Here is a 26,398-nt window from a genome sequence, read left to right on the forward strand (position 1 = left end):
AGACTGAGGCCCAGGGGGTTTAGCTCCTCCCTATATAGGGGCCGGTCTTTTGTTTATTGTCCCTGCCTACAGGAGCGAATAGGTGGAGCTTAACCCAGAATACAGGAGGTTAGGACCCTGTCTGCTGGGAAACTGGAGGCATGTAAGTATGTGTAGTAGTCCATGGGTTTGTGATAGTGTGGCATTATATGTTCATTTTGTAGCTGTACTGTGGTGTCTAGAAAGTTAACTTGTTCTGTATAGTTCCAGGCCAAGGTTGATGGTAGGGTGGAAGTTGCTGAAACTCTGGTGGAATGTCCTGAGTGAGTCTTCTCCATAAGTCCTAATTATGATACGGTCAATGTACCTCAGGTAGAGGAGCGGTTTCCAGGTGCAGGAGTTAAGTAAGCATTGTTCTAGGTCGGTCATGAAGATATTGGCATATTGTGGTGCCGTGTGTGTGTGCCTATGGCAGTGCCATTAACTTGAAGGTACATGTTGTTACCAATGGTGAAGTAACTATGTGTCAGAACAAACTGGCAGACCTTGGTGGCTAAGTCTGATATGTTCCCATCTGGAATGATGTTCATGATGGTTTGTAGTCCATCTTCCCTCCTTCCAACTGTCATCTTCTGGCCTGGGAGGGAGTGAAAGGACAGGCCCAATGCCATCGGGCCCGGCCTCAATTAAGAAAAAGAGCCCTCCCTCCAGTCCATCTGCTTTGGTCCAGGCCTCAGAGGGAGAGAAGAATGCTGGACCTGATCCCCTCCCCCCCACCATTCCCTTCTCCTTTTGTGTCGTGTCTTTTTAGATTGTAAGCCTGAGGGCAGGGAACAGTCTATTATCCCCTCTGTTGTAAGCCGCCCAGATTCCCAGTGATTGGGCACCATATAAATAAATCCCATTATTATTATTATTATTATTATTATTATTATATTGGTGTATAGGGATTCCACATCCATAGTGGCTAAGATGGTGTTTCCTGGAAGGTTATGGATGGATTGTATCTTTCATAGTCCTGTTTCACATAGCAGAGTGTTGGTGGCATATGGTTTAAGGATACTGTCCATATATTTGGAGGCACCGATTGTAAGTATTCCAATGCTGGAGACGATAGGTTCTCCAGGGTTGCCCTGTTTATATATGTTGGGTAATAGGTACCCAAAATCCAGCCGTACCTGGCTGGGGCTCCTGGGGTGTGTCAATAAGGGTTTGGTCCGCGACTCCAAGGAAATTCCCTGAGCAGCCTGTGTAATTCTTTCTGGTGTTTCTCTGTGGGATCCTTAGATAGGATCCTATAAAAAGTGGTGTTGGATAGTTGTCTCTCAGCCTCCCGTATGTGGGCAGATCTGTTCATGATGACTACAGCTTCTCCTTTGTGAGCCTCTTTGATGACAATATTAGAGTTGTTCTTGAGGCTGTGTAGGACATCTTGTTCCTTGCGAGATTCTGTTGTAAACTGCATCTCTTATTATTTCTGTCTGGGCACAGTGGCAGAAACATTCTATGTAGAAGTCTAATTCTGTGGATGTATACCATTGAATTGTGCTGGAAGACCTAGAAAATGCCTAGGGAGAATGTATTTTTTTTCAGATGTGGGTGAAACTGCAGGTACTGTTCCTGTAGATAGGGGGGTCATACTGTATACTCATTCTATTCAGCCTTGGTATAATCTTCTATATGTATTCTCAAGTCAGAGTACACCTCAAGCACCAAAGTCCTAATGTGTGATTCAGAAGAATGTGTTCTTTGTATTTAAAGTCCTCAAATTTGGAAACTTGCTATGAAAAAAATCTGAACTACAAGAATGTGAATGTTTAGGACTTCAATCCTATACTGAGCCACTTAGCAGCCTTAATGAAGACAATGAAATTTATTTCTAAATAGTTGTTACAGGATTGCACTATAAAACAAACCTTAAAACAGCAAGCAACTCCACCAAAGAAAATTTAGACCTGGTTCAAGACATTTCATCCTAACTGCCAATATAAACAAAGTTAATATTTGTTACAGCATCTATAATTTATCATAATCCAGTGACCTTCCATGCACCACGCTAAAAGTGTTAACTCCCTCTAACTTTAAACAAACAGCTTTATTTATATATCGCTTCATACCGAACTAACAGTGTCTAAGTGGTTTACAACTGTAAACTAATTGCCCCCTACAATCCAGGTACTCATTTTAGTGACCTTGGAAGGAAGGATGCAAGCCTGAGTCGAGCTTGAGCCCTTTTGCTGGTATTGAACTCGCAACCTTATGGTTTTAAGAGAGTGGCTGCAGTACAGTCATTTAACCACTGCACCACCAGGGCTCTTAACAGTTTTTTTAGAGCTACAATCAAGTCAGCAGAGTGTTATTACTTACAGAAGATCCTTCTTCTTCGTGTAATCCTTCTTTCCTTAACTGTATTTTTTCTAAAGGACGTAAATAAGGACTATCCCAACAAAACCATTCATCATAACGATGATTCCAGCGTTTAAAATGGATAAGCACTTTTCCTTCCTCATAATCAATTTCTTCAATGTGAGCTGGATACCTATATAAAGAAAGTTGAAATCTGAAATTCCGCCAACAAAATTGGGGTATGTAATAAAAAATTATATATATTATATATACACACATTCCAAAACCATATATAATTTGCCAATCATGTTTGCTAGGGCTATTAACAGTAAAATAAGATAAACAAATGGCTTTATGCATGATGACTTTCACCTTATTCAAGATTAATTTCACCATCTGCCATGCCAATGAAATGTGAAACTGCATTTTCTTTCTGGCTTAAACCCTAGCAGACATGGAAAAACAACAAGAAAACATATAGAAATACAAAATGTGAGGCATAATTCACATGTTATATAAATTATACTTTGTTTTAATAATAAATTTTTATCCCTACCTTTGCTGTATATATCTTGAATTCTTCCCAAAACTATTAGTTTAACCAATAAGAAGTGGCTAACCCTTTGCCATCAATAACCATACAGGATCATACAAACAACAAAGAATTGTCTGGATTCCTTAGGGCGATGAAAAAAGATGATACATTTCTTAATGTCATTATCTACTATTATCAGTAGTGTTACATGTGTTTCAGCATTAGAAGTAAAACTTGCCTGCAGTTACACCTCCACAGACTAATTTACATTTTGTTTAGCAGTCACTGCAAAAGTGACAACCAGGAACTTAACCTCATTTGTGATACCACCTGGGGATATCACAACACAACAAACATGAATACCTAATTTTTAAAAGGAATCTCCTCAGCTATATCCTTCTATCTATGAATAATAATCAGATCTTACTAGTTTGTCCTAAACCACCCTGGAACATTATCCTTTCTGGTAAATCATGTTTAAAACTCATCTCCCAGTACAGAAAGCTTTCTTTATTTCCTCTTACTGACAGGAGACACAAGCAAGACTCCAAACGGGGAAGTTTAACTAATTCTTCCTGTCGGAGGAGGAAACTGCTCAAAGCAAATTGTGAGGATGAGCAATGAATGGGAAAATGTCCACAACTTAATCTATACTATGTGTAACAACTGATGTAAAAGTAACAATTAGGAGTTCAACTTTATGTGTGATACAAACCAGGGAATCTTGTGACACTGGATGCAATACTTCTACTTCAAATGTTTGGATCATTCAAGTTATCATGTGTTATATTAAATTAAATATGCAGTGTCAATCTCTCTCTCTCTCTCTCTCTCTCTCTCTCTCTCTCTTCTTTTGCTAGAAATAAATTTTAAAAATGGCATGCAAATATATTCTGTCACTGGATTACATTTAAGACTAAATGTAATCTATATTAAGGTTAAGAAAATACAGTGTATGTTCTTTTACAAACTTATTTCTTCCTTGGACACAATGTCATATACTGCTCCCTGAATTAGGAACTTAAACCATCTTGAAAGTATTTAAAACTCTAAGCTGTCTTTTCTTAAATATATCCCAAATCTCCTGTACCCAGCAACAGCAGATAGTTTATTAACAATTTACAGCAAAGAAGGGTTCTTATCAGCAAATCACAGCTCCAAATCAATTACCGTATATTCTCATCGAGGGAAGTCGAGGGAAGGTTTTAGGGCCAAAATCTTGGATTTTGATATGCCCTGTGGATAAGTCGAGGACAGAATTTAGGAGACAGATTTTACGATCAGCTTCAAAGTGGAAGTGGAGGGGAGGAGAGAGAAGCTTGGTTTTCAGAGGAAACACAAGGAGGAGGAGGAGGAGGAGGAGGAGGAGGAGCAAAGGTTTGGAGATCAGCTTTCAAGCAGAGGGAAAATTATGAAATGCAAAGAGGAGGCAAGGTTTCGAGATCAGCTTGCAAGCAAAAATGGGGAAATACAAAAAGGAGAGAGAAAAGTTTGGAGATAGGATTGAGAAGGGAATCACTACATGCACACTCACACTGGTGCCTTGCAGCTCTTTCAGCAATCACTGCCGAGGCACAGAGAGTGAGACATCAGGGCTGCTTTTTAAAGGATCTTTATGAGCATTATTACTGGTTGTTGTTGTTGTTAACTGTCCTCCAGTCGATGTCAAGCCATGATAACTGTATTGACACGTGTATAATTCGACCTCAGATTTTAGGGTCAATTTTGGGCATAAATTTCTCGACTTACAGTTGAGTATATACAGTATACTGTTTTCCTGCTCATTCTCCTATTCTTTGCTTCCTATCAGATACATGCTATTGTATTGTTGTGCGTGGTAACTCTCTAGAAAGGACCTAAGAGCAACAATACCTGCATAGTGCAGTATCCATCCATAAAATTCTATGTACCACTACATCAGATGTATCTTTCATTCACATTCAATCACTAAGACTATTGTATAACCCTTTTGTATTTAAAGGTCAGTAATTTAAAACTAGTTATTTTAATTATACTTTTAACAGAACAATGAATACAGCTGAAGATTTCAAGATTTCTAATCTTTAGGAGTTTGCTTCAAGCTGAGTAACAATCTAATAAAAAATAAAATGAGCTAATTCTTTTCATTTTCAGCAGGCATTTGGAAAGTATACTGATGGGCTGAAATACTTGAAACTTCTTTGTTTAATCAGTTGCTCAAATTTACTTTTGCATCTCATAACAAGGGCCCTAAACACAAAATGTACAATGGTTCCATAAATCCTTTCCAATCGAGTTTCAGCACCTTTAAGGGCTCATTCACTATGAACTTTTAGTTCAAATACTATTAATAAAACATTTTCCAAGTAATGTTTATGAAGTTGTAAGGGCTGAAATCCAAGAGTTTTGCAACATTTTAGTTGAAGAATTGTTCTGATTTTATACTGTACATAAGCACAGGTATTTTGAAAGTATTTATTTTTACTTACTACATTTAGAGTCTCGTAAAGAGACAGCAATGCTCTTTACTCAACACAGAATCTCTAGTTTGCTTTAGTATGTAATGTCTACAGCGTAAGTCATGTAATTTAGATATTTCAATATGGGACAGCCTGTGTTTTGCAACTTGCCAATGGTAACAGCACTTCTGTGTTTTATGAAGTCCAATCCAATACTTGCTATCTTGTCACTGTCAAGAAAGATTTGCTACTGAAAATGATCAAGTATGTCAAATACAGGCTGTTGCCACACTGCAGAACTAATGTAGTTTAATGCTCCTTTACTTGCCATGGCTCTGTACTATGGAATCTTGGGATTTATTGTTTGTTGTGACACCAGAGCTCTCCTGAAACAGAAGACTAAATATCTCACAAAGCTACAAATCCAAGAATTCCATAGAACTGAGCAATGGCAGTTAAAGCAGTGTTGAACTGTATTAATTATGCAGTGTAGATGCAACCATAGTGAATTTTAAAATAATAGTTCCATCCATACTATCATGTAGACTGATATGCCACAATGTCTGCCTAACAAACTTAGATCTCAGACCACAGTTTAGAAATTTTTAACATGCATATTTTATGAAATGAAAGGTTTATTCAAACGACTTGTTTATAAGTCTTACTGTAAGAAGTAACTATAATTAATTAAACTATTGCTTGTCACTTTCAGTTGTTCAGACATCAAAATTAAAAGTACAATGGTTAAACAGAAATGTTGCTTGACCAGATGAAATTGACAGGAGTTCCAGTCCATTCATATACACTCCATTCCAAGCACGTTTCAGCCTTAATTTTGATTCAGGGGCATCATCATGCATGCCACCGGGGCATACAGTGGTACCCCGGGATACGAATTACCCGGGGTACGAAATTTTCGGGATACGAATAAATCCCATAGGGATTTATTGCTTCGGCTTACGAAGGTTTTTTCGGGTTACGAAAAAACCCCGGCGCTGTTTCAAATGGAGCCGCGGCAGAGCCGCGGCTTTTTTTCTATTAGCGCCTATGGCAATTCGGGTTACGAAGGTTTTCGGGTTACGAAATTAACCGCGGAACGAATTAATTTCGTAACCCGGGGGACCTCTGTATTTGCTAACACAGGACTCATATGCACATTGAGCTTCCCAATGCATTAGAAGAAATTGGCTTGAGTGAATAATCCATCACACATATTTAAAATTTCTACCACCCTCTCAATCTGTCTTCTTATCATTTGAAGATCAATACTTACATTTATTCTGTCAGAAATTATACTTAGCAAGAGGCAAACTCATTCAAATATTTCCATCCCCATCATTACATACTATTCTTGTCATCATCTTCACCCTGGTTAGTCTTTAGCAGACCACAGAATGGCTGAAACATCACTGTATAGTGGGCCCTTGGTATCCGCTGGGGTCTGGTTCCAGGAAACCCCCCCCATAAATACCAAAATTAATGGATGCTCAAGTCTCGTTATATACAATGGGGGTAGTAAAATGTTGTCCCTTATATAAAATGGCAAAATCAAGGTTTGTCTTGAGGTGTGTGTGTGTGTGTGTGTGTGTGTGTGTGTGTGTAATATTTTCAAGCCATGGATGGATGCATCAGTGGATGTCAAAACTGTGGATACAGGGGGATGACTATATATTTTCTACTATAACTTGAATCTACCAGTTTCTAATAAAAATGGGCTAATAGAAATGTGAGCTTTCAAGAGAGAAACACTCCTTTTATACAGAAGTCTGATAGACAGGGCACTGCACCTTCAAAGTTTAGTCTCCAAAAATGCATTCCTCATGTTGGGAAGCCAAATGTCAAACCTTCCATTACTGCCTGTCTATGTAACTTAAAATGAAGTGTTATTCCTAGTCTTGTGAGACATTCTCCACCAGGAAGTCACCAATATCATAGAACATAACTAAACCATAGTATACATTCTGGGCAAAAATGTGTTCTATTGGTTAATCTCTTTCTAAAGCCTCTTACAATCAATACATCTGGAATTTGTTTTTCTTTTAGTCACTTAATGCACATTGGAAAAGTGCACACATTATGCCTCTAAAAAAAAATTCTACTTATACCATAATCTGATTGGATTCAACAATATTGCTGATTCAAATGCCTTTTCCAGAAATTCTAGTCCTCCTGTGATGAGAGGAGAGCAAGAATATCCTTGTGCTGGCTCAGCACCTTCTTCTGCATCTCTGCAGCCCTCATTTGCTTCCTTTATGTGTGCAGTATCTCTATATTATTTATATCTCTGATCACACAGGATTCTAAATCATGCAGAAAGCCTATATGCTTAAAACAGTATCCCCATGTCAATTTTAGAACAGTTTAAAAACTAGGGAGGTAATCCTCTATCCACAATAAACCTTAAGGAACTTAACAGTACTTACTTCCGACTTATGAATCAGACTGCATTCTATTATCAGGCAAACAGACAGTAAATTAATGCACAACGGAAAAAGTACACGAATACTACATGTACATTTGAGAGCAGAACAAGTTTGATGGCAGGGAGTCAAACCGAACCCAAACTTTTAATAAATAACTGAAAACCTGATCAAATCATCATTCTGCCAAAGCTGGAACTTACATAATCATTTGTACACGATGAATTTGGTGATGTAAGTTTTCTAGAAACAAATTACTCAAGTATTTTTATGCCTTAGTCAACCAGGATCCAATTCAGCATTTTACAGTTCAAGTAAATACATTTTTCAAATATTCCACATTGATTTTAAATCTCACACAAATATCAATTTTTTCTAATAATAAAAAATAAACATTATTCACTCGGATGTTGTTTTAAGGCATGCCAATTCAATAGGATATAGATGCTTACACTGTTTACATTTTAAGGACAAAACCCAAAGCACTAGAAATTAACATGAAAATTTTAGCATGTTCAGAGCACTGTTCATGCACACTTTCTAGCCATAGTCACGTGTTAAAATTCTGTCCAACCTGATTATTATATCCATTCATTATGCTAATAATTTACAGCACAATTCATTTTTTAGACATGGGTAATTTCCCACAGAAAATAAAGTAGTGGGAGAAAATCTATTAAAATATATTTTTGCCTTACATCAGTGGTTGAACCAGAATAGGAAGAGAATCGGGGGGGGGGGGGGGGGGGATGCAGTATATTAGTGTGGAATAAAGATTTTACTAAAAAAACTGAAGTGATAATACACTTACAGGCTCCAACAAGAATAACGAGCTCGCAGAACTAATATCTAGAAGCATTTTCATACATATTAGTTTTTATCCAGGCTTCTGTGGCAAGTAGGATAGAAATCTGTTCCTTTAAACATTCAATCCAATGTAAGCAGACTGAACAGCCTTGGGGTGGAAAGAGGAGGAAAAGACAATATTTCTGAGCACTGCAAAGTGCTTCTCTCAAACTAGAATTTTCAGCCAGTTGCTATAATATTAGGTCTCATTCAGACATAATAAGTATTTCCAGATGCCACACCAAGCTATTGCTTAGAGGTGTGAATGAACCTCACCTCTCCTCAGGCTTGTGCACTCCTCATTTCTTTCTTCACACAGCTGGAAGAAAGAGCTAAAGAACTTGCTTTTGATAAACCACAGTAAGTGTTGTTGTAAATCTGGCTACTTTTCACAACAGTTAATTTAATGGTGTATTCAGAACTAAACAGAGTTAAAATTCAATATGGCAAGTTATGGTTGATCAAAAGGAGAAGCTTCCTGTTCCTCCTGACATACAGGGAGGGGAGAGGAAAGGAGTAAAACAATGGGGGGGATTTACTCAAGTACTGTTAAATTACAGTATGGCAAGACATACACTTACGCCAATGCAATTAGCAATCTTGATTTGTAGTAAAGGCTTACTTTTCTGTTTCCTGATTCAGACAACACATGAATTAAGTTTTTAAAAACTGGGAAGTTTCTCTTCAAGCGAGACATGTGAAGAAAGAGGAGTGAACATTTCAGCTTATTGCTTCTTTCCACTCCAACAAAACACTTTTTTAAAAAGTGACACCAGGCCTTAAAAGGTTTTTGAAACATTATTTTTTCTAAATGTTGATTTTAATTAGTATCTGAAGATAGCTCTCCCCCCCCCCTTCAGTATATTGAACTGTCTAGAATTAAAATAGATTGTGCTTTGTAACATCATGGGAAATACCAATTTGATAGTAACCATCTTATCATTTATGCAAGCAAACACTGCATTTATATTCTCTGACATGGACTACAACAGAATGAAGTGAGTTCAGGGGTGCTGAACTAGTTCCGTAAACATTCTTGGTCTGCATCAAGACAATTTTGTTAACAGGTGAAACAGAACTAGATGCAAACTGGAACACTTTTTGGTTTGACTCCCTGTTTGTAGCACAATCTGACAGAATCACAAAAAAGTATCCAAGTTTTATCATGAAATAAGAAATACCAGTTTTTTAATCTGTCTCGGGCTTCCAACTGGGCTCCCACTTCAAAGCTGATACCTCTTCTGTTTGGTGGATGTTTTCTCATTTTGTTATAAGCCGCCTCTTTTAGTCCCCTGAAAAATGCAATTAAACATCAATCACCAGAACCATAGTCATTTCTATTATTTGCTAACCTGTCTTAATGAGTTAAAATAATTCACAGTCCAATGCTTCAATAAAGAAAGGTTTTTTAGATTCTTCAGAATTTATCAGAAAGATATTTTAGTCTCTCTGTGAGAACAAAAAAATTTGCTAGTATATCCCAAATTTCAATAAAACTGGATCCTGCCAGTGGAACCAACAGATATTCTATGCAGTCACCAACCTCTCAGAGGCTTCTTCCAGTGTGAAAATAACAAAGTATATCTAATACTATATCTAATATATCTAATAAAGATGTGGCTGGCATTTTCAGAGAATGCTAACCTGGAAGAGAGTGGGTGTATGTATGTATGTATATATATGTTTGTATACACACACACACACACACACACACACACTGTGTGACCCTGGGTGAGGGTATACCCACTCTCTTCCAGGTTAGCATTCTCTGAAGATGCCAGCCACAGATGCTGGCAAAACATCAGGAATAAACTCTTATCTAACATGGCCACATAGCCCGAAAAACCCACAAAAAACTGTGGATGCCAGCCACGAAAGCCTTCGACTTTATATCTAATACAGTTCAGTCCACCAAAACTACTTGTGCATAATTTTTGTACTCAACATTTTGTTAGATACAATTTCTATTAGCAACACTACCATGACTATGAACTGCTTCATATTAGCACATGACCATGGTCACAGGGACCATGTGATGATGTCTTATTATGTTGCTGTCACTTGAAAATCAGTTTCGCTTGATTCTGCTGCTAACTTGGAATGGTTGCAATAACATGGCTAATCTCCACACTGTTTCAACCTGTGTGCACTCTCTTTGTGGTGGCTGCATTGTCTATATCTAAAGCCTGTAAGATTATACACACGTGGTCTTTCTAACAGAAAACAATGTACCCCAGCACTACTACTTCATGTCTGTAGTATCTTAGGTGGAAAACTGAGTGAGCCAGAGATGTTACTGAGACTTCATGTGCTGTTAAATATCTTATCTGTAAGTGTCACTTTGGAGGTATGCTATTTAAATGACACATGCATTTTAAGAAGCCAGAAGCTGCACCAAAGCTGTGCTCCAGGCCTTAGCATGGCTTTGGCATGATCTCTGGCATCTTAGGATACATGCATTATTTAAACAGCACACTTCCAAAGTGGCCCAAAGCGGCTTTATTTTCGCCTGTCTGTTCAGGCCCTTAGAAATCTGTTAATCTCTTTTGTGAGTTTTAGAGAACTGTTTTTAGTTTCAGTTCTCATTTATATTTACTGTTCAGAAAATAAAGTAACAATCTGAAAATATTATTCTAAATCACACAATTTCCTGTCAGAATCTGATTTACAAACTTAGCTTCCAACACTGAAGATACTGGCAATTCCACAAGATGGCAGGACTATTTTAAGACAGGTTTCATCTGATAAATCTTTCTAACATTATGCAATAATACAACCATTATGCAATAGTCCAACTGCAATTTTAAAATCCCTTCATTAAAACCTGAAGTTTGGTAAAGTACACAATAGTCTCGATTCAAGTGTATGTTAATGTTATGTTGTTGGTTTACATGGCAATCACAAAATAATGTAATTATATACACAGATAAGCAGACAGGGATCTACAATTTTTGACTGGCCCGATAGCCAATATGTATAACTGCCAGGAACCCTCCACCCAATCTCCTTTTCTGCGAGCCCCCCGAAGGTCAGGTGTCATTCCGACAGTTGAGCTAGGCTTTAGAGATACTTGGATGCATAACTCTAGAGACCATGTCCATTACCCTACAGCACTGAACTTCAGATTTGTGGGATGGCTTTTGGTTCAAGACCAAACATGGAAACCCTGTCCTTCCAACTTTTGAGCTGGGAGGCCAGAAGCTGGATGGCCATCTGTTGAGAGTTCTTTGATTGTGTATTTCTGCATGGCAGGGAATTAAGACTGGAAGGTCATTGTGGTCCCTTCCAACTCTGTAATTTTCCACATACTGGTGGTGTGTTTCTTCAGTACTGCCTAACTGCAGATACAATATGCATTACCTTTTATGGTTCCAGTGTGGAAAAGAGATCTCAGGTGCCTCCTGTTACACTCAAATGAATGTGATAGGACATGGCCCACAGTTCACAGAATTGGGAACCCACTGGCAGGGACATTCCACAACAGTATCTCCTGTTTTAAATATGGTGAAATCACTGTCCTGCTCATCCTTCGATACAAATGTAAAAAGCCACAGATACTGTGGAGATTATGAGATAAAATACAACTGTTAAAGGTATCTTCCAAGTCCAGGACAAAGATAACCACCTCTCCTCCTAAACAACTGCAAAACCAAAGCGAACTAGACTTCCATAGATTTTTTTAAAATGGCTTTATGACTAGGCCCAAATCTAAGATCTATTGAGGAGCAGAATACAACTGCACATATTCATTTAATGTAATGTGTTCCTCTCATGAATGAATATGGAAAATTGACAGAGAGGAAACAAAATTACTAAGTCCCCTCACATCATAATATTACAGTTCCTGCTAGTATAAATTTGTCTATGGACAGATTCGTGTTGGTAGAATTATCTGAAGTACAGTGGTCCCTTGGTATCTGCTGGGGTTTGGTTCCAGAACCCCCATGAACAGCAAATTTTGTGGATGCTTAAGTCCCATTATATACAATGGCATAGTAAAATGATGCCCTTTATATAAAATAGCAAAATCAAGGTTTGCTTTTTGAATTTTTTGAAAAAGTATTTTCAAGCTGTAGATGGTTGAATCCATGAATGTAGAACTCATGGATATGGAGGACCAGCTATATTTAGTTTGGCAAATTCCTACTGTTTTGTAATACAAGTTTTGTAATTGACCAGAAAATACAGAATATTCAAAGCAACATGCTATAGTTAAAAAATAATTCATCCTATTGAGAGTCTCTCTCTCTGTGACTTGCAACTTGCTCTTCATATGTAACCACACCTTGAACTGAACCTTGATCTCCAGAGTAGTCCAACGCTCAAACCACTACACCATGCCTCTGACCATACTACTAGCAATAACTGCAATAGTAATAATAGTGCCCCGAGTTCTTATATAACTGGCCAGTCTCTTCAGCCCATCTGTGATCCAAAGCATTTAATTCAACACTGAAGAGCCAAATCATGACATCTCACGAGAGGTGGATAGTAATGCAATATGCTGGAAGTCTTCATAAACTCCCCAATGAAGTGGTATAAACACATTTTAAAGCCTTTTGTGAGTGTAAGATTATAATGAAAATCTTTGAGTGTACAAAACATCTCTTCCCATGGTAATTCTTTCTCAATGGAGTTCTGTTCAAACAGAAACTTCTTTTTTCTAAGCAGCATTAAATGATTTCACAACTACACACCTACATATTGAATACATGAAAGAATGATAAGCTGTTCAAGTTGCAGACTATTATTGTGAATATTATGAAAGAAATTTACAGTTTATAACTAAAAGTTAAACATACCAAACCTTTTCTCACCATACAGCTATCTCATTGCCACAATGTTTGTAATACTAATCTGCCACCTTATTTTCAAGTACTATTGCCAGGCTTGCATCATCTCAGTATCAATCTCAACTTAACATCCAAAACCTCTGAACAGCACTGAAAAGTAATCAAATCTTTTCTTTAATCTGCCATGTGTAGGTTGAATTGGGAATCTGAATCACTACATCCAAGTGACTGTTCTGGGCATATACCAATGATCAGCATTTGTTTATGAAGTCGCTGAGCACTCAAGCCCAATAGTATCCTCTCCTTGGAACCAACTTTGGCCAACAATCGGTGCTTCCAAATCAGCTGTCACACCCTGACTAGCATGCTATTCTTTGACCATTATTGGCGTACATTATTGGGTGGGTACACAGAAGAGAATTTTCTCTGTAGAGGCACCCCAGCTGTGGAACTCCTTACCCAAGGAAGTTAGGCTGGCCCCATCTCTTTTCCGCTTCTGATGGGCACCAAAACAGGACTGTTCCATATGGAATTTAGTGTCTGAAATGCTGTTTAACTGTTCCAAAACTGAAATTCTAAGACGGTTTTTAGATTGCTTTTAGAAGTTTTTAAAGAGTATTTTAATGTGTTTAATTTTTTTTATCTTTGTATTGTTTTAATTGGATTTTATTTGTTCATCACTTTGGGGGCCCTTGTGAGCTGGGAGGCAATACAGAAATACTAAAGATAAATAATCCTAAGACACTGTGTACTCCTACTAAGATCATCATCATCAACATTACTACAGTCATATGCAGAGAAAAATATGCAGTATTTATCTATTTATTTCTATGCCACCATTCTCCCAGAGAGGGACCCAAGGTGGCTTACAAGAGAAAACACCTCAAAAACTTCACAGAAAAAAAATAAGAACTTCTTTAGATACATTATTTGGGAAGAAAGCTTTTTCTTGCCATATACCTTTCCTGATCAGACTAATATACAAATAGCTCTAGGTATAAACATGCCTTGCTCCAATCTGGGAAAGAACTCCAGTCATCATAAAGAATGAGATACCTTATCTTTAAATAATGTTGAATAATGAAATTTAAATTTAGGTAAGAATGAGGGATATGAAAAGCAACGACAAGCCTTTAGTATTTTATCTACACAGCTAAGCAAAACACTTATCCCTAATAATACATGAAAAGATTATTTTATCTTCTCCATTAAGTACATGCTGTGCATAAAAAAAACTTCTACCTGTTCTTTGCTTACAAATATATTAAAAGTAACAAAAACTGCTGTGTGGTTTTCTTAAGAAGTTTAATGTTCATCAAATCCTAAAAAAAAAAAAAGAGCAACAACAAAAACACAGAGAACATTACAATGTTTGAGAAACATATGGGAACTATATGGCTCCATGATAAAGACAAACTATGGCAAGGCTCTGCTAGGGTTAATAGCATTTAATAGAAAAGTACATATATCTAAACCTGAAAATGAAGACTACTAGTTGATCTCCTGTTATTTTCATATGCTTGTTGTTGAATGCTAACAAACAGGCCTAGCCGGGTAACCTTTATATATCATTTAGAATCACAGAATCATAGAACTGGAAGAGACCTCAAGGGCCATCCAATCCAATTAACCGCCATGCAGAAATACACCATCAAAGCACCCCCAACGGATGGCCATCTAGCCTCTGTTTAAAAACTTCTGAAGGAGGAGATCCACCACACTCCAAGGCAGCATGTTCTACTGTCAAATAGCTCTTACTATCAAGGAAAGTCTTCCTAATGTTAAGGTGGAATCTCTTTTCCTGTAGTTTGAATCTATTGCTCTGGGTCCTGTTCTGCAGCTGCAGAAACAAACTTGCTCCATCTCTGACATCTTTTCAAATATTTAAACATCCTTTCAAATATTTAAACAGGCTAACATACCACTTCTTAACCTTCCCTCCTCCAGCCTAAACATACCCAGCCCCCTAAGTCTCTCCTCACAGGGCATGGTTTCCAGAACTAGTATATAAACTGCTGGGAATTCTAAATTATTGTTGTTGATTTGCACAACTAACTTACCAAATCAATTAGGTTTTTTGTTGTTCTTTTATGCCTTCAAGTAATTTCTGACTCATTGAGACCTTATCAAGGGTATTCTTGGCAGAATTTGTTCAGAAGGGGTTTGCCCTTGCACCTCTCTGAGGCTGAGAGAGTGTGACCTCCCCAAGGTCACCCAGGTGGTTTCCACTGTTGAGCAGGGATTTGAATTCTGGTCTCCCAGTCCAACACTCAAATCATTACACCACGCTGGCTCCTGTGAGTTCTAATTATATTTATAAACACAGAAATGAAATTGAAAGTTAGTGACTCAGGATGAAGGAGACTTTTCAGTCTGGAAATAAGTCTTACCTCATATTACCAGTTACAGACTTGTAAACAGATTTGGTAATCCTTTTACTCCATAAATCCCTTTTCTGTATTTCAGTTCATAAACAAAGTCAATCCAAACACATCCTTCAGCTCATCAAACTATTATTTCCATTTGTTGCCTAATAAATTCCTTAACACTGTTGTGCACCTTTCGCTCTAACTTTTCGAGGTTCAAAGTAAGAAGAGCAGGACAAAATTTCCCTTAAACACATACAGTGCTACTAGTTACTTTAGAAAATAAAGATGAAAAGCTGTCATAGAGCTTTTCATCTGAAACTGGAGACAGATGGGTACAATTTCTGACATTCAGCTGCAAAGTGGCAAAAATGGTCATTACAGCATATTAACACTCTTTCCAGGCCAAGGGCAAAAGCACTGCAACATACTTTGCCTTGGACTAGGAAGAATGCTGGTGATAATGTTGCCCTAACAATGGTGGAATAATATTTCCTTAAACTAAATATAGTTCACAATATGTCTTGCTACATGATTACTTATACTTTTATGAGATAATGTTGAATATGAGCTCCTATGTGGGACACTTTTAACTCATGTATTCTCCTTGAGTACCAGTACCTGGATACAAAATACATGTACATAATATACACAAGGTACATAACATGTTTGTTTGCTTTTTTGTCTTCAAGTTGTTTCCAACTTATGGCGACCCTAAGGCAAACCTATCATGGAATTTTCTTGGCAGGATTTGTTCAGAGTTTTGCCATTGCCTTCCCCTGAGGCTGAGAGCATGTGACTTGCTACACACTGCAATCCCATAGTACCTTCCTGATTCTCTGGGAAGGAGAATGTGAGGATTGCACTCAGCTTGTATGACATGATCAAATATACCTGTATTTCCGGTGAATGAAATATGTAAGAATTCAGACGTAATAAATTAGGATATGATTTCTAATACCCACCAATACAATCCAAAAAGAAGTGGATTTTGTTTTGTTTTGTTTCTCTTTGTAAGCCATCTCGATCCGCAGAGAGAGGCGGGATATAAATAAAAATTATTATTATTATTATTATTATTATTATTACTATCATTATTATTAAGTACACTTGCAAAGGTTTAAAAGAGACACACAGCAACTAGAGAACATATATTTGAAAACTGTATTCATGCCAGATCATCTTTTACCAAGTTGGTACTTTTTAAATTTGTAACAGCAGTACTACTCCAAGTACTGGTACAGGTTGAGTATCTATTATCTGGAATTCTGACATCTAAAATACTCCAAAATCCAAATTTGTACACATGGGTGGCTGACACCTTTGCTTTATTATGGTTCAACATACACCAACTTTGTTTCAGACAAAAAACTGTGAAAATATTATGTATACAATTACTTTCAGGGTATGTGTATAAGATGCCTACAAAACATAAATGAATCTCATGTTCAGACTTGGGTCTCATTTCCAAGGTATCACAATATGTACAAAAAAAAATTCCAAAGTACGTCTGGTCCTAAGCATTTTGGATAAGGGAGACTCAGCCTGTACATTGATGAGTGGTGAGCCACAAGCCACCAGCTGCTAGTTTTCAAAGAAACAACTTGTGCCAATGGGCAGAAATATAGTATTTGTACCTGACCCACTGGGGGGGGGGATTACTAGCCCCTAAAACAGATAGCTTAAGAAGCAGTTTTCTAGATTATTACTTCTAATTGCCTCAGCCAGCATGGGTGTCGCTGGGCCCCTGGCCACTCCTACTGGGGATATGATAGGCTGAGGCTCCATGACAAAGACACACAAACGCGGAAGGATGCTCAGTGCTCTTTAATGAAACTTATAACAACGGAGTGAGAAACGAACTGAAACTGGTTGCTTCACCGTCAAACTAGTCTTCCAAGTCCCTGCTGGGTAAGGTCATTTCCACCTTGGGCCCCTCCGTCTTGGTAGGTCTCTCTTTTACCCCTTGACCTGCGGGCCAACACCTTCCCTGGATATCCCACAACAGCCTGGGCCCCGGGTTAATCACTGGTCTGGCCTGGAACGGCTCCCAGTCGTCCTCAAGAGACAAGGGGTGCACTCGGGTGGCGAAGAAGCCTTCTACTGGGGTGTCCCGGTCACTGCCTCTAGCGCCTCCTTCTCTACATCCTCGCAGGTAGCGTCTGTTGACTTCTGCCACCCACGCGTCCCGGCCTCTTGCTGCCACTTCCCCTTCGTATCTCGTCTCTTCCCTCACGCTTGGCACCCACTTCCTCTCCCCCGCCCCCGGGAACTTTCCTCTGCCTCCTTTCTAGCCTCCGCCTGCCCCGCCTCCCCTGGCCCTGCCCTTCCACCAGCTGTTCCTCCTTGGGCCATCACTGGCTCCTCTTCCTTGATGTCCTCATGGTCCCTCAGCACGTCGTCTCTCACGGCGGGACCCCAACCCGATTCCTCCCCTCCTTCCGCCCTCTGACAATGGGAAACTGTCAGGGTTATGGGATTTGTTTCGGGGCATCATGTTCGGAAAGGCTGCACTAGAACAGTGGTTGGAATTGTGCAGCCCTCCAAATATTATTGGATTTTAACTCCCAGCATTCATCACCATTACCTACACTAGCTAGGTTTCCTAGGAGTTCTGGTCCAACATCAGGAGGATCACAATTCCCACCCCTGCACCAGAACAGTATTTCTCAGGCTATCTGATGTGGGGAACCAGCAAGTTATTTTTTCCTGCAGTGCCAAAGACCAGCACTATATTTGTGCCCATTGGCTATAACAAGGTTTTCTTCATTTCAGAAAACTCCCCAGGGACCAACTGCTAATGGCCAAAGGACACACACTGCTCCACAGACCACCACTATGAGCTGCACTATACTAAGGGAAATATGACTGAAGTCTTATTTTATATGTCAGAGGACTGTAATAAAATCATTTATGAAGCAAGTACAGTCTGCCCTTCCTTTATGCGGAGGATCGGTTCCAGACCCCCCCAGCGTAAAGAAAATTCTACCTATGCTTGAGTCCCATTTAAATGAATGGGGCTTGTGTATGCGGCAGCACGCGTGCACCAAAGGCATACACCCCATTATTCCTTATGGGATGCAACGCCCCTTCTCCCAGCACGGTTCTCAGCATACGCTGAAAGCCGCATAAAACGCAGCCGCATCTGACGCGGGTGCACTGTACATTTTATCTCATTACTTCTCCTGCTAACTCATCTGTACAACTGAAATTTACCTCTTATCAGAATCATTAGCTAGTCCCTGTTGTCCCTCCTATGTTTGCCCACAAAAATCTCTTAGGCTACACATGTTATACATTACATGGATAGAGTGACAAGTAAAGACTTGTGGCAAATCTACTTTGGATTTTTCCAATCACCACAGGAAAAAAAAGGATATATATCTCTGTGACAATTTCTTTGGTGATATTTACTGACCATATAGTATACGTCAACCTTTCCCAACTTGCCTTACAGATGTTTTTGACTTCAATGTTGACTGACTATGTTAGTTTTTACTGGGGGGAAGTCAAATATAAAACATCTGGGAGCAGCAGTTCAAAGAAGGCAGGTCTATGCTGTATTAAACAAACATCTGAAAGGGGGATCAGGTATCTAGAAATCAATACACCAAAGAGGAAATAATTCTGAGAACTGTAATTTTTTTAAAAATGGGTTCCCAAAAATTTCACATATAATTTTGGGAGAAATTAATCTTGACTAAGCAGTACATCTGCATCACACACTTCACAAGTAACCTGGACAGGAAGAGTAAGCAGCATAAACCTGACTGCAGCAAACAGTGTAGGTCACTCAAACTCTATTCATCTATTCTGAACTGCTGCCATGTTCTGAGTTCAGTATGTTTCAGATAAAACAACGTCAGTGGAAGGAGGGTAACTGCTTTATCTATTGTTGTGCACACTAAAGGGTCAATATTTGATATCTGGATTTAACTACTAAAATCTCCATCTTATGAGCAGCCCCCCCCCCCCCCGGTGTTTCCATGTGAATCTGATATCTGCTTATAGTCCATCAAGAATAATTTATCTCTGGTTCTATGGGATGCCCTTCTAAGTGAGATAAGTTAGGCACCTACACCTCTCTTGCTTTGGGTCTCTAATGAAAACCATGTTTTGTTGGAAATTATTTCCTAAATAAATACCAATCATGGTATTTAATTTAATTTAATTTTCCTCATTTGATGAGTATTTGCTTCTCCTTTGCTTTTTTACATTGCTTTGAAGTCTCCAATGCACAATGGTTAACAACTTTAAATAAAAAGTCACTTGCCACTGAGGTAGGCAAAATGCTGAAGGGTGTTGTCCTAACTATGGGGCAGTACAGATTAGAAGAAAGGGGTGGCCAGAGGCCGTCCCTTTCTCCTCCGGATTGTTGCCGCAGCAACCGCACGGCCGCAGCAATGATCCACTGCAAAATGCAGCTCCTTCCAACGACCCTGCCAGGGAGCCATTAGCGCCCTAGGGCATTGCAGTGACATCATGAGCGCGCCGCCCCATTTGGTTGCGTGGACTGTGTGGGCGGCACTGCATAAAGATGGTGCCGCTGTTATGTGCTAGGGTTCGGGAGTGTGCGGTTGCTGCACGCTCCCAAACCCTAGAATCAACGCCAGCACACCGCTTCCCACCTAACTGTACTGGGCCTAAGTCACTAAATGTTATCTTCAGTTAATTGACCATTTCAATATAGTTTTCTGAAGTACAAGTGTAGAAATCTACACTAACAAAACCACTATTAAATTCAGTCTCTTACTACTGTAGTATTCCTTCATGAAAATATCTGTTGATTTAGAGAGCCTTTTAGATGAGCCTGTCACCTTGTTGTTGTTGTGCCCCCTCAAGTCCTTTCTAACTTATGGTAGACCTGAGACCCTACTATGAAGGTTTCTTGACAAGATTTGTTCAGAGGGGGTTTGCTTTTGCCTTCCTCTCAGGCTGAGAGTATGGGCCGGAGCAGACAGGCCAAAATAAAGCTGCTTCGGGTCACTTTGGAGGTATGCTTTTTAAATGACACGCGCATCTTAAGAGGCCAGAAGCTGCGCCAAACCTGTGCTCCAGTCCTTAGGAATGGAGTGTGGCTTTCCCGCGGCTTCTGGACTCTTAGGACACATTAATTATTTAAACAGCATACCTCCAAAGTGACCCGAAGCAGCTTTATTTTGGCCTGTCTGTTTCAGCCCTATGTGACTTTCTAGTCAGCTAGTGGGTTTCCATGGCTGAGCAGGGATTCGAACCCTGGCCTCCAGAATCGTAGCCCAGTGCTCAAACTACTACACCATCTCACCTTTAAAGACTGAATTACAAGGGAATAGCATTAACAGGAATGGAAAAGTAAACATAAATTATAAGCGAATTACACATTACCATTCTGCTCAGTTACAAACTCTACATAACCCCCCTGAAAGGCGTTCTGACACTGTATCTTCCCCCCGAGAAATGAGTTTACTACAGGCCAACAGGTAATAATATTGTGCAAGATGCTAAAGATCTCCTCCCCCTCAGTTTTTCTTAGCAAGTAGAAAATACTGTATGCCAAATTCAGTAGAAAAGAAAATAATTCAAGGTTCCACAAGAATATTCTCCATTCCAGCCACTCTCTCAATGGGAGAAAAGGTATGAAAAGCAAACAAGACAAGCACATCACAGCCAAATCCTTTTAGTGCTGACTTGAGTGGACCCATTCAATTAATGTGATTTACCTACTGTTGACTCACCATTCAACAAGCGATTAAATAGATCTCCTCAGGACTAACCAACAAGGGTGCCAGGCAGCATTACTGTTCCATGAAATTATATTCATCAAAAAGTCTTATAAACAATGGCGGGTTACAGACGGGCAGGGGAAGATGTCTTGAAGGTGTCTTCCCCTGAACACGGAGCCTCCAGACCGCCCGCCCCGGGGGCGTGGCTAAGGTGGATGGGGCTTCCACACTGGGGGTAGTGAAGACGCCTCACCTGGGGCCGTTTCTTACCCGCAGCTTCCATACCACCGCCTTGCAGGACGCTGCAAAGAGAGAGGCAGCTTCCGCACGGGCGGCCAAAAACGCGGCTTTTTTTTCTTTTGCCGGCTGGTGGATGCGCAGCTGCGCAGCTGGGGCGGTCAGCACCGGCGGCAGAAAGCGTATGTGCACATTTAAAGCGCCCAGGCCCCTTTAAACTTTTTCCCCCACCCTACCCAAGAACAAAGGTGGTCTCCTGCCAGCTGGTGATCAGCTGGTGTTGGCATCCTTGTCCGCTTGCACTTTGCCAGTGTCACCAGCATCATGGATGCCTCCTCTCCTTTGGTCCCCGCGCTCTTGCTGAATCTGCAATGCCCAGCCACAGCTGTCGCCGCTGCCACCGCTGTCCCCCTGCCGTCCCCCATCACCTCCCTTGTACATATGTAAATATTTAAAGTTTTAGTGTTTTTTTATTGTTAGGTGAAAATGGTGCAGGAATGTGTGCAGGGGTTCACTTTAAATTCCAAACTTTCCACAATTCTAGCAGCGCATGCGTACATGTTGCTCTAGGGCAGTACTTCTCAAATAGTGGGGCAGGCCCCCCAGGGGGGCGCGAGGCTCCGTAAAGGGGGGCGCAAGGCTCAGGATACAGTGTTATGCAGAGGTGTACTTATAACAATTTTATAGACAAATGATATTATTTACAGTCGTGCGGGGGGCGCCAAATGTTTTCTTCTTCCTAGGGGGGGCATGACAGAAAATAATTGAGAAGCACTGCTCTAGGGTTAGGGTTACGAGCATTAAAATAGAGTGCAGCTGTGCCGCAGCTTCCACAGCTGCCTGGCATCTGACGCTGCAATTAAAGCCTGACTGCAAACCGCGCATGTCCCGGGACCCCGACTCATTATGCGACGCAGCAGACACGGAGCTTTTAAATGGGCAACTTAAATTAGCGGCGTAACAATTCTGGCGTATCAGTGCAGCAGCTTACATACGGAGATGCGTACGTACGCCGCTTATCAAAAAGAAGCGGGGAAAAGCAGCACCTTTTTAATGCCACTTCTTCCCGCTTGGGGCGTGCGGGCGGCGCGTTCATGACGGCATTCAGGTAAGGCCCGTCTAAAGGCTACACCTTCATGACGTCATGAACACACCCCTTTTTGCCCGTCTGTAACTCGCCCATGTCTCTAGCCACATTAAAGGCACTCACCTATTCAAACAATAAGCCCTAAAGGGAAGCAATTAGCAAAACTCACATTATATAACTGCACCACCCATTATGATTGTACCCCCCCAAAAAAAACACCTTGCAGCAATTTGTTGTCACCACTCCCCTTTACTACAAGAGGTAATCCCTGTCAAAGGAGAAAAGAAAAGGGAACAATTTTGGAACAAGTCACTGCGAAGGAGAGGCAAATGACTGCACCCCCCTCAAATGCTATTTAAAAAACAACGGAAAAACACTGTCTTCTGATGCTTTACTAAGGCTGCATAAATAATCCTGTTTGGCACCACTTTAACTGCCATGGCTCAATGCTATAGAGTTCTGGGCACTATAGTTTTAATAATAATAATAATAATAATAATAATACTTATTATTATTATTAGTTATTGGTGGTTGTTGGTGGTTGTTTCCCAACTCGATCCATGAGAAGAGGCAGGGATAAAATAAATAACTATTATTAACCCACTCTGACACCAATTTTAAGTGCCATGGGTCAATGCTCTGGAATACTGGGATTTGTAGTTTGCTGTGGCACCAGAACTCTCTCTGACCCAGAAGGCTAGACATCTCACAAAACTTACTGATTAATTAATAATGTGTGTATACGCTATTTATCATTTTAAACTGATGTGCATTTTAGCTGATGTGTTTTAGCTGACGCTTATTGCCTGTTGGTTGTGTGTTCCCTGCCTTGATCCATGAAGAGAGGCAGGCAAGAAATAAACAAGTATTATAGTTATTTCATTATTTATCCCTTACAGGCAGGGAACCACCAACAGCAAGCAAACAAAATCTGATAAAATACACATCAATTTAAAACGACAAATAGCATATACGCTCGTCCCTCCACATTTGCTGGGGCTAAGGGCACAGGACCCTCATGAATGTGGGGAAACTGCAAATAACAAAAACACCATGTTTTCACCTGAGAGAACCCTTCTCTAGGAATCTCTAGGCCCTCCAATCAGTCACTGAGGCCAAGACCTGCCAGACACTGACCATAGAGCTGCGCTGGAGGGGCTACAAAGGCCTGGTGGGTTCTCTCTCTAGGAATCTCTAGGCCCTTCAATGAGACTTTTGGTTAAAGATGACCATGGAGTTGCGCTGGAGGACCCTCTGCATATACTCATGTATAAGTCTAGAGATTCAGGTCAAAAAATTGACCCCCAAAAACTGCGTTGCCTTATCCATGGGCCAATGGCAGTACTGTACTTTAACTCTTATTTCAAAGGGAACCATCTCCTGGTGAAAGGCAGCGCTACCCACCCCACAATTTCCCCATCCATCCATCCAGTCTTTAGGGTGGGCACAAGCAGTTACTATTATAAGGAAATGATAATAAAAAGGGGGACTTGCATGAGTAATAACACAAAATAAATAATGATAATAACAATAGGCAGAACTTGAATGAGTAATAATACAAAATTATATATATATATATATATATATATAAAATAATAAAAAGGGGACTTGAATGAGTCACAATACAAAATAAAATAAACATAAAGATAATAAAATAATAATAAAAGGGGGACTTGAATAAGTAATAATACAAAATAATATATATATATATACACACACACACACATATATAAAATAAAATAATAAAAAGGGGGCTTGGTTAAGCTTAATGATGATGATGATGATGATGATGATGCAGATCAAGGTCAGGCGTTATTGATAATCCTAGAAAGCCAGGGGACAAGGATGAGGGATCAAGGAGCCCTCCTCCTCCTCCTCCTCCTCCTCCCTCGGGTTTGGGCGTCTTCAAGGTGCATCCGCACTGCAGGGATGACACGGTTTCAACCCGGATTAGCCCTAACAGCGCGAACGCAGCCTGAGAGGAGACGCCTCGCCTCGGGGCCTCTCCGCCTTTTATAACCGACCCAACGCCTCCGTAAGGGCCGAAGGCGCCTGGTCCCCGCCCCTCTCTCCTCCGCCTTTTGTAAGGCGAAAGCTTTCCGTTCCCTTGGCCGCTTTGCGCCCAAAGCAGCTGAACCGAAGGAGCGCCATGTTCTTACCGAGGGAGGCGGTGGCGGGAAGGGAAGCGGGATCCGCGCGGCCGAAGGAGCGGAGCCTTTTCCCTCCGAGAGAGAGAGAGAGAGAGAGAGAGAGAGACGCACGCGCGCGCAGAGACGCCGACTGAGCAGCGCCACAAAATGGCCGCCGCCGGTGCTGCTGGGGCTGCTGCTTCTGCTGAGGCGCCGCTATCTCTCCGCCCGCTTGCCGCGAGAGGGAGGCGGGGCTTTCCCGAGTGGGCGTGGCCACGGCGTGTGGGCGTGGCCTAGCGTTGCTGAGGGAACTATAGTGAGCTGAGGGGAATTGTAGGCTGGGGATGAGAAGGACGAAGGCCTGAAGCGCTTTAACTAGCCTGGCTCTCTCCATGCTTGAAGCATTACAACTCTTCTCCAGGAACCTCTAGGTCCTCCAGTGCGACTCTGTGGTCAACATCTGCCAGACATTCACCACAGAGTTGCACTGGAGGAGCTACAAATGCCTAGTGGAGTGTCCTCTCTAGGAATCTCTAGGGATCTTTCAGTGCAATTTTTAGTTAAAGTTGACCATAGAGTTGCACTGGAGGACCTAGATATTCCTAGAGAGAACATATTAATCAAATCCATGCATAATCAACACAGCAAATGGGAAAGCCACAAATATGGAGGGATGAGTGTATATAGAATCAGTACCTAGAGAGAGTCACTGAAAGGAAGAAGTGGACAGCATGAGCTTTCCTAGACTTTAATAATAATAATAGAGAGAGAGACCTTGTGGCACCATTGAGGATAACTGAAATAAGTTTCTTTCTTTATTAATTAATTTTTATTAGTTTTAAAGCAAGTATAATAAACATTTATCAGTCATTCCAAATAACACATAAAATACGCAACAATATCACAAACAATAAATATGGTAACAAAGACAGATTTCTCATATTCTCCATTTGTTACTTCCAAACTATCAAACAAACTCCTATATCTACCTTGTATACTTTCAAATGTCTATTAGTAAATACTGTACATGTTTATTGTTTATCTTACACTGATCTTAGTACACCAATTATTTACTCAAGCAGACCTCATCTAAGTTACGTAAATAATACAAAATCGCCTTGAATAGAATAAACTAAACATCGCTGGAGTTTATTATACCTCTCCTCCTATTTCTGATTCACAACTGTTATAATTTTTTGGATAAAACAAAATGCCTCCAATGAATTTAAATCTATCCCCAGAGTTGCGTTATTTCCCCAGCACTTCTGGAGATATTCTATTAAATTGTTCCTGTCTTCTTTAAACAAGTTCGAGGGTTCGTTCCTGATTCCTCTTCAGAGTTTGTCTAATTCCGTCATATTTTTGTATTTCTTCCACACTCTCATTAGGGAATACCTTACGAAGTGATTATTAAAAGCTTGGTTTGTTCTACCTTGTCGTAGAACAGGTAGGCATGCCAGCCAAATCTCAGGTTCACACTTTCCAAATTCAGAAGTTCTTCATCTTTTAGAATAAGCCAA

At 40.2% G+C, this 26,398-nt stretch overlaps 1 protein-coding gene across 5 annotated transcripts in view; it reads right to left on the reverse strand.

Moving 5' to 3' along the window:
- LOC149315812 (PHD finger protein 20-like) overlaps nt 1–24,988 on the reverse strand; it is a 79,063-nt gene extending 54,075 nt beyond the window's left edge. For 4 of the 5 annotated variants that reach the window (XM_089514167.1, XM_089514168.1, XM_089514164.1 and 1 more), the window contains exons 1-3: nt 24,909–24,988; nt 9,746–9,856; nt 2,347–2,518 (exon numbers count right to left, since the gene is read on the reverse strand). In XM_089514167.1, the coding sequence (XP_089370293.1) occupies nt 2,347–2,518; nt 9,746–9,828 (255 nt within the window). In that variant the 5' untranslated portion in view covers nt 9,829–9,856; nt 24,909–24,988. Of the gene's footprint in view, nt 1–2,346; nt 2,519–9,745; nt 9,857–15,417; nt 15,646–24,908 lie in introns of those variants that run through there. The other variant, XM_089514165.1, reaches the window with a different exon arrangement.
- Between the last annotated feature and the right edge of the window lie 1,410 nt (nt 24,989–26,398).

Source organism: Sceloporus occidentalis, unplaced genomic scaffold, assembly GCF_023333645.1.
Source record: "Sceloporus occidentalis isolate IW3139 unplaced genomic scaffold, rSceOcc1.0.p SCAF_3, whole genome shotgun sequence".
Lineage (NCBI taxonomy): Eukaryota > Metazoa > Chordata > Lepidosauria > Squamata > Phrynosomatidae > Sceloporus > Sceloporus occidentalis.